The sequence below is a fragment of the Paramormyrops kingsleyae genome, chromosome 6, assembly GCF_048594095.1.
Source record: "Paramormyrops kingsleyae isolate MSU_618 chromosome 6, PKINGS_0.4, whole genome shotgun sequence".
In the NCBI taxonomy this organism is placed as follows: domain Eukaryota; kingdom Metazoa; phylum Chordata; class Actinopteri; order Osteoglossiformes; family Mormyridae; genus Paramormyrops; species Paramormyrops kingsleyae.
In genome coordinates this window covers 29,203,225-29,212,740 of record NC_132802.1, presented here as the reverse complement: position 1 = coordinate 29,212,740, position 9,516 = coordinate 29,203,225, and the positions used below count along the sequence as shown (strand labels likewise).

The window sequence follows — 9,516 nt, the reverse complement described above, 5'->3', positions numbered from 1 at the left end:
TTGAGAGAAATGTGCTTATAGGAGATGTAAGTGCAGCACAGAACAAATCTCGATCATGTAACATGGAAGGTTAGTATTTATATACTATTGGTCGGATTTGAATGAGAGAAATACCCAAACTCCGAATACAAGTCCAGCATTTCTCTTTAGATTGTGCACTGAAACAGAACTCATGGGTGAATTTTGTCAGTAATACACTTATTAAACTTGATATGTACCTGTGAAAGAATACATGACTACATGCTTAATAGTGCTACTGCCTCTCTAGTAACAGCAAGACACGTGCCCTGTGACTGATCGAGTTCTCGCATTTCAAAGCAAAATAATAAACAAATTGAATCTTAGCATTATTATACAACTTGTTCGTTTAGAAGCAGTTTGGTAATCGAATGTTTTAAATATAAAAATATTTTTCAAAATGTACTGTCAGAAGTGGGATTCGAACCCACGCCTCCAGGGGAGACTGCGACCTGAACGCAGCGCCTTAGACCGCTCGGCCATCCTGACTTATGACAAAAGCTTTGTTATAATACTTAAAATAGATGTCGTCATCATCATCATATACAACACAGAAACCTTTTTTGTTTTTTGCAGGAAATGTAATATTTAAAAATCATGAGTGTCTAGCGTTTTTAATAAACATTTGGGATTTCTTACAAAGCTCTAAGGTTACATGTGTAACCAAGAAATAAAGATTTGTGGATTTTAGTTCTAGCTCAGCTAAAACTGTAACATATGAAAAACAGAAAACTGCTGAACAAACTGAGTACATAGTAATATAAAATGGCATCCACAATATATTGCACTTTGGAAACTGTAAGGAAAGTAAGAATAGTAAGAGGATTTCTTAAGATTTGGGTCACCACTGATCCAAAGTCAGGCAATTACAGATGGATGATATTCAGCATTGTGTCTACCCTCCCAAAGAGTGCCACAGATCAGTAAGGAATGCTTTAAAATATTTGAAGAAATGACAAAGAAACTTAGTATGATACCTAATGAGTAATGATCTGCTGGCACTTTTGCACACAATGCCTGTGTTCACCATAACAAAAATACAGAACAAGAGTAGTCATGGGAGGACACTGCAGAGGAAGCTTTTGCTCCATTAAAAATGTTTTGTAGACAGGTGAGATAAAATTGACCTTTTTGGTGAATGTGCGCAGTGTTATGTTTTGATAACCAACACCAAAACCTCATTCCAACTATAAGGCATGGTGGAGATGGTAAAATGGTGTTGGACTACTTTCACAATCAAGTGGGCTTTATTGTCATATCATACGTACCTAAAAGTATACATTGGTGCAACGTAACATTCCCCCATGATTTGGAACACAGGCTGAAACATCTTTGTATTAAGGAATGGCCCAAATTACCATCTAATTGCAGTGCTCTTCTGCTCAGTAGAATCCAGTTGATATTATTTCCAGTTGAGATTCAACTAGTTATCAATGGTCCACATACAACCATCCATAACTGCTCACCCTGATCAATAAAGATAAATGCTGTTTGTTGTCCATCATTATTATGACAACCTTTATGAGGCTGGGTCACACAAAACCAGATATAGATTTCCCCCCAGAAGACCAATGAAAAATACTTACTAACCTACTTGTAAAGCTCAAAATTGCAATTGAAGAAATGGATCCAAGAAGAAAAACACTAAATTTGTACAGTATAAACTTCCCTTAGGGCAAATAGAAATTGGCTTGGTTACAGAAATGCTAACAGATTCCTATTTAAAAAAAATCCACAACATCTGTGTTTTGTGTCTCAATTTTGGAGCTTACTTGCAAGGCATTGTTTCAACAGAAAATATCAGGATAATCAGAAAATTATTCACACATCCAATCAATGAGCAAGCCAAAGAGCTTGGACAAAATAAAAAAAGTGAAACACCAACCTCCTGTATAACAAAACTCTTTGCTACCTGGTAAATTACCTATAGCCAGTATTCAGTAATGTTGAAAACAGGAAATTATGGCATCAATAAATGACTTCTCTGAAGCAGTGGTAGAATCGCTGAGTAACACATATGATACAAAAACAGTTTTTGGTCCCAGGTCTCACAGCTACTCTGTGGTCAGAACCCTGCGCTTTTTTGCTGTATGCATGTAGCTATGCAGACGCCACTCCACGTCTGCTGTGGCCTCGTTCTCCAGAGTGCCGAGCTTGATCATATACACTGTGGCAAGACAGGAAAAACAGACTGACTCAAAAGAGGGATCCACTGGGGGGGGGGGGATAAAATCATACAAGTAATTCTTATTTACACCATGTCTATATTTACTAGGCATGATTTAAATGACAAGCATACTTTCAAATTATTCCAGCATGCGACTTACATTTCATTTCAAACCTTGGCCCCACTTCTGTTAGTTCAATATTCTTGTGGTCAGTTTTCTTATATGTGTGATGTCTACAAACAAGAATTACCACAGCTCAAAAGAAACATTCATGATCACAGCATCCAAATTATGATATAGGTTGACCAAAAGATTTCTAAAGGGTGGAATTGGAAATCTTGTCTGCCTCACCTGAAGGAAATGTAGTCTTCCTGATTGGCAAATGTGACCACACGTCTGCTGTCTTCTTTGGGCACTGGAAACAGATACTTCAGGATATTGGACACCTGAATAAAGAGAAGTATTTTCAGACGAAAAGCATTACTACCATGACTTGTGTGACCAGTTTGTGTACCACATATCCAAAAACCTCCGATTAAAACCCTCCGTACCAGACTGTGGCTCACATATGGAGCATATCAACTTATCAGAGGGAATCAATACTAGGACTTCAATGTACAGTCAACCCTTCTGTACTGCAGCTTTCCTCATCATGGTTTCGCTATATCGTGGCGCCAACATAAGAAATGGTGAGTTTTGTGATAGCTGCAAATGACATGCGAATGCCAGCAGACGACACTCAAAAGTTTAGTAACTTATAAATGCATAAAATATATGTACAGTGCTAGTTTGGAGGACACCAAGCGTGTTTAGGGCAGCCTCTCACAGTGGCTTGTAGTGATCTTTGTGTCTCACGTTTCTCATGTTTTTTCGCTCCACTCGCATGGTTGTTTTGCTCGCCAAGGGGACCAAAAAATTTCACATGGCTTTTCCAGATCACGGAGGACCTGTGACTCTAACTCTCGCAATGTGGTAGGGTTGATTATAGAACTTCCTAGTCAAACCAAGTGTAGAAAGAAAAGGGTGAGAAGAAAAGGCTGACATCTTTAAATAACCAGGAATCTAACTCGGAAAATATCCAAAGCTACTCACCATAATAATATATTAAATTAATATCATATAATAATATGAAGCACCATACTTTATTTGCACTTCAACACTATTGGATTACGTGAGCACAAATGGAAATACTACAAATACTACTTGTGCCTATGTAACAATGATTGGCGATTAGAACCGTCACGATTACACAGTAAATCTCAGATAAAAAATTTCCTTCTCAATTACTTGACAACTTGATGGAGGGACTACAGCACATAGTGGATGAGGATCCAAATAAAGAGCAAAAGGCTCAGTTCTATGGAAGAACTTCCGATTAAAACTGACTGAAAATGAAGTCGTTTGTCAGTATTGCAAAGCAGAACTTAAATATCATCACAGAACAACAGCAATGCAAAAACATCTTACAAGAAGACATTCGGGTTTGATTGACTCGCCCAATACTGCGAGGTTAGCCATAGATATGTGCCATTTAGCCTCGTAGAGTAGCATAGCCTGTCTTTGTCATCACGTTCACTTAAATTATTTTGCTTACTTTACTTTCTATGCTTCCTGTAAGTCAAAATAATCGCTGATAAAACAAAGATTGGTCCTGTTACTTAGCCACATCATCTTACATAATATGTTACATAATGACTGGACAATAATATTTTTTGTTAACATATTATGTGTTTTACGACTGAATGAGACTGGGAAAAATACACTGCGATATTTAGGAATTGAAAACTAGACAGCCAAAAAGAACTTTAGTAGCAGAGTCTGTCAAATAAGTTGGTGGTGTTGCCGTGTGTTGTGCCAACAGACACAAAGCAGTTCTGAGAAATCAATTACTTTTCCTCAATAATGGAATATAAAATTTTTCCATACAGTGAAAGATGAATCCCTTTTTGGGCCACTTCCTGCTCGCTTTTCCCATCTTTGCTCATTTTTGTTTAATTTCTCACAAATGCTCTAAATGGACTAAGCGTGAGTCCAACAGCCAGGACGAGAATGATTTAAACTGAAACTTGCAAAGTTTCCAGTGACTGAGTAAAAAGGTTTTAGCACAACTAATTGACGGTTCGAACCCAGCAGACTATCGCGGTCCTTACGATGTGACAGTTGCATGTGCATGAAATGTCAAGTGGATATTAACAGCATGCAAGCTGTCAGGGCAGTACAGTGCCACAGTGGGTCGGGGGGGGGGGGGGGGGTCACAGCTAGGGTTGCCACCCGTCCAGGATTTTCCAGGACCACCTCAGATTATAGTTGTCTGTCCTGGAAAAAACTAAATTTATGTGACAGATGTGGCAGACCTAGTCGTGACACCCTCACATACAAAGAGGTGCTGTATTTCTGAATATCCTCCAGTTTCCTTCCACTGTAAAAAAAAAACCAAAAAAACATGTAACTTAAGTGAGAGTGCCGATATGTTTGAGTGTGTCCCCTGCAACGACTGGCTGATTCCTGCCTCACACTAATTATATTATATTACATTACATATAAACGATTGCTCTGTGAATCATCAGATTAATCAGTAGATTACTTGATTATTGATATAATCGATCGTGACAGGCTTATTGGTGATGCAAATGTATGACATTTTTACTCAGAACAGCACTATGGATAAGGTTGTATGAGAAATGAGAACATGTTAAGTAAATAAATGTTAAAATATCTCATTAAGAATCTATAGAGAAAACAACATGAGCTAAAACCCACATTCATGCTGTACTCACTCTCTGCCCCAGGCGTGAGGTGAAGTTGTGGAAGATGAGGTGTGGGAAGGCCTCGGACATGGTGCCAATGTCTGGGATGTCATGTCTCATAACCACGTTGTACAATGTGAAGTAGGCTGTGGGTCCAAATGGCAAGTGACACACGACCAAGCCGTCTGTGGGTGGGAATACAGGTAACGGTGAACTACTGGACACTTTATTCTAATTCTTATTTTTATTATCATTTTATCTGCCCATTTCTTCCAACGATTCTTCAAAATATCATCCATCTGCCACAGCTCCATGGCCGCTAGACCCCACGACCCTGCCCGACACCCAGTCTATGCAAGCATTAAACAGTTCCTCAGACCCATGGGGACTGACACAGCCCTCAAAGCCAGCCCTGTCAGTGCCAGTGGTCACACTGAAGTCACCCATGACCAGGGGAGCTACTCCCGTGGAGAGCAGAAAAGTGTCATGCCTGTTCGGTTTGAGCTGTCATGAGATGTTTTACTGTGGCTGGAGTGCCAATCCCACCACCAACCCCCAAATTTTCCCCTGCAAGTTGGAGGGCTGCGTGCTGTGTCATTTATATACTTGAGCATGTCTCACTATACACCTACCTGGCTGGCCTCGGGTCTCATGCAAAATCACCAGGTCTGAGACCTCAGCCGCACGGCAGGCCTGGACCAATGCTTTCACCTCGTGGTTCCCTCTGTTCATACGCTGAGCTCCTGGGAAGATGAGCTTCACTTCCTGATAACCACAATGAGGACCAAAGAAGTCAAAAACACAGACTGCAATGCTGCACCTTCCTGAAACATGGCTGAAGGATAATTATCAGGTTTTCATTTAAAATCTACTGGTATGCTCCATGTATGGCACTGTAACAGACCTTGGCAAACATCTTAAGTCTGGAGCTAGGGTCTCTAGATGTCGTCACCATAATTTTAGGGTCTTCGACTCCACCCCATTTATACTCATCATCAGCGTGACTGCTGACACCTGCCAAAAGAAAGAAAATCACACTCATTTTCTGTAGTTACCATCAGTGTTGACAGGACATAAAATAGGTCATAAGTTGTGTTCACCTTCTGCTCCCTCATCATCATATTCAAGAAGCTTCTGGAGCTGCAAGGCCTCCTTACGAATCTCTGTCGGAAGCAGACGATTCTCTGGAAGATATATGAAGCCCTTAGTACTGTGGTTATGGAATGTATAGAAAGACCACACTCAGACTTCAGTCAATAAACATAATCGGTGCATTGTATAATTAGGGCTGTTTGATGTGTTTCTAGAAAAATCCCATTACAGCGATCTACACCATACCATGACAGAATTCACAAAAATATAAAATACTTTAGTGTCATTCATCTATTCAGTGACTTGTCATTAGGGAAGGTGGGGCCTTTGGACCTATCCTGAGCAGCACAGGATGCCAGTCCAAAACACAGCACACACCTACACAGTCACACACACAAAGTACAAGCCATCAGTCACTTAGATACACTAATTCACCTAAATGCATATCTTTAGACAATGGGAGTAAACCAGAATATATGCAGGAAGCCTGGGCAACACTGGCATAGCATACAAACTCCACACAGAGTAGGGACAGGACTGCAACCCTCAACCTACTAGTTCTAAAATATCCATAAAGGTGACACAGGGCAACTTCTTGAGCAATGTTTCGTTGCCCACTTTCGATTAAAGTTTTTCAAATATTGACCGAGCAACATTGGTCAGGAACATTGCCCGGCAGCAGTGCTTAAAAAAGTTACCGTGTATCGTCACGCTTTGCTTTCAACTAGATCATTCTGGAGGGAATGGCTTCTCAGAACATTGAACACTGTGGTAGAAATCTTATACGTGCGAGGCTCTCTTACCGTCTAGAGCAGATTTTAACTTGTGTTTTTTCTCCTGGATGGTGCGCAGCCTGTCCTCCTGAGCCTTCCGGTACAAGTACTCCCTCCTAAGCCTGGCTTCCCGTCGCAGCTAAATAAATACACAAAGCGAGGATTAGCGACAACAGCTACAAATTTCGAGTTGTAATTTTTTTTGTCCCTGATCACGTAAACACAACGCGCTACAGATTTCAAGGAGTATATTTCAGTGCCAGTTTTAATTCCATACACGCTAGACAGTTTTGATTGGTATACTGTACAAAAACCATCAAATTCATCGGCCTTGTTGAGGTAGCTATATGTAGCTATGACATTACGGAACGCCATTATTTCTGTCATATCTTGGACGCCAGGACAATATCATTAAACCTACTGACAGTTAAATATATATTACAAATTACATTGTTGTGTGTAACATGTTGGGTGCAATTTCGCTGCCGTCTCAACAATTTTGAGGATTAATTGCCGAAGCAAGAATAGCGGCACGTTATTTTATTAGTATATATATATTTTTTAAAAACCGTCTGATGAAACCTAAGTAGATATACAGAAAAGAACCAGATCTCTATATAATTCAGCTTCACAAACTGGTAAGTACTTCTAGTTGGATACAGGGTTCTTGTTTTTAATGACCCGAAAATGAGTTTCAGCTTTCTTAATGGAGTAACTCGGCAAGAGAACGAAATGAAACACAATGTTCAACATATTATTTCAAAACAATTCTACATTTAAACAAACTTACCATAATGTCTGCTCCGTTTTCAGACACCACATGGGTAAATGAAAAAGACGGATTTCTATTCGACCGTATGCGAACCAATAGTTGACATTGTTACTAGGAAATGACCAATGAGTTTTCCCAGTTCTTAAAAGTTGTCAGATCCGTGGGTGTTACTTCAAAGATTAATATCTTACTTTGAAGACTACGATTTTAAGTAAATAAACAGCTAAAGTTATAAAAAAAAGAGATTTAAAAACTTAAGTTGAAACATATAGTGTCAAAAATAATAACTTAAGGGACATTATCTGCCGTGACCCGGATTCGAACCGGGGTTGTTGCGGCCACAACGCAAAGTACTAACCACTATACGATCACGGCAAGCCACCCGTCACGGAAAACAGCTCTCGTTCGTGTTTGTTTGGAGCTTGCATCATGTCCAAGGTTTTTTTTTGTTAATATGAGTCCTACAGTTTTCATAATTTGTTATATTACTAATAATTTATTTACGGGTGCTACAGAGAGCAAGATGCGAGAGGCAGAAAGAGAATCCCCCCAGATATCAATCTGTGGGGGTGGTGAGTGGTTCAGCAGTCTTAGTCACTATGCCTGTGATCAAAATGAACTAGCACCCTCTTACCTAAAAGAACTCATCTCACCCCGCACCGCATCACGCTCTCTCCGATCCTCCAGCACTGCTCGACTGGTACCACCATCTCTCATGGCGCAAGGAAGATATGCATCTAGACTCTTCTCTGTTTTGACACCTATTTGGTGGAATGATCTTCCCCTAGATGGCCGAAGAGCTGAGTGATGGGGTTTCTTCAAACAATGACTAAAAGCCTTCCTCTTTCGGAAGTACTTGGATTAGCACGTCCAGGATTACACTCTTGTTAAAAAAATGATTACTTGCCAACAGATTTTTTTTAGAGCGATATTATTCTTAGGCGGTATCAGAATGCATTCATTGATGAGACTTCTAAGCACTTATGTAAGGGCGTCTGCTAAATGCCATAAATGTAAACATAAAATGATTAATGGGGTCCTCAAGGGCCAATTCCAGTTCCTGCATGATCTCTGGGTCACTCCAACAAAGGCGTGTGACATCATCGTAGCAAGTGTTGTATTCCATAACATAGCCACAGTAAAAGGAGAGAGATGTCCTTTAGTGTGCTTGTAAGATGATGACCTCCTCCCAGAAGGTTTGTGAAAGATATATTGTCAATGTATTAAAGTTAAAAGAAATTATTGCAGATACTTTTCCCCCCCAAATTATTTTTCACACAGTATGTTGCTATTGATTTTTTTTTAATTTAAAAAGTAAATAATTTAAGTAATAAATGTTTCAACGCATTGTCAGGTTACAAAGGAAATTGTGTATTTCATTCAGATCATACCGTTAATTGGTGCTATAGTATTTCTGTTTCCAAATTAGTCATTTTCTATTGAAAGATGCTTCTTGTCCATTTGTAACTTCATGTGATCAAACTGGAGGTCACATTTATGGATCTGCCTTGCCAGATATAACTTGTACATCTCTGGTACCAGCATCTGAGCATGTCGATTTGTAACATGTAAAATCACATTGATATATTATGGAGTCCCATGACCTTACAGTGTGATACAAAGAATGGTGTGCAAAGGGAAAAACATCCAGTATGCGGCAGTGGGCGAAAATGCCTTGTTGATGCTAGAGGTCAGAGGAGAATGGGCCGACTGATTCAAGCTGATAGAAGAGCAACTTTGACTGAAATAACCACTCGTTACAATCGAGGTATGCAGCAAAGCATTTGTGAAGCCACAACACGCACAACCTTCAGGCAGATGGGCTACAACACCAGAAGACCCCACCGGGTACCACTCATCTCCACTACAAATAGGAAAAAGAGGCTACAATTTGCACGAGCTCACCAAAATTGGACAGTTGAAGACTGGAAAAATGTTGCCTGGTC

The 9,516-nt window shown here is 39.9% G+C and overlaps 1 protein-coding gene and 2 non-coding genes across 3 annotated transcripts; all 3 read right to left on the bottom strand.

Annotated features, from left to right (window-relative positions):
- Positions 1 to 424: 424 nt before the first annotated feature.
- Positions 425 to 507, bottom strand: trnal-cag (transfer RNA leucine (anticodon CAG)). The gene has a single exon. It is a non-coding gene; the product is annotated as a tRNA-Leu (tRNA).
- Positions 508 to 1,246: 739 nt separating this feature from the next.
- Positions 1,247 to 7,698, bottom strand: imp4 (IMP U3 small nucleolar ribonucleoprotein 4). The gene is made up of 9 exons (XM_023813525.2): positions 7,589 to 7,698; positions 6,829 to 6,937; positions 6,034 to 6,117; positions 5,838 to 5,947; positions 5,566 to 5,698; positions 4,964 to 5,118; positions 2,538 to 2,632; positions 2,346 to 2,419; positions 1,247 to 2,185 (listed from the first exon to the last, which is right to left on the bottom strand). Exons 1-9 carry the CDS (start codon positions 7,589 to 7,591, stop codon positions 2,073 to 2,075), a joined length of 876 nt encoding a protein of 291 aa, XP_023669293.1. The 5' UTR covers positions 7,592 to 7,698; the 3' UTR covers positions 1,247 to 2,072.
- Positions 7,699 to 7,873: 175 nt separating this feature from the next.
- On the bottom strand, positions 7,874 to 7,945 carry trnah-gug (transfer RNA histidin (anticodon GUG)). Its single transcript has one exon. It is a non-coding gene; the product is annotated as a tRNA-His (tRNA).
- Positions 7,946 to 9,516: the final 1,571 nt, after the last annotated feature.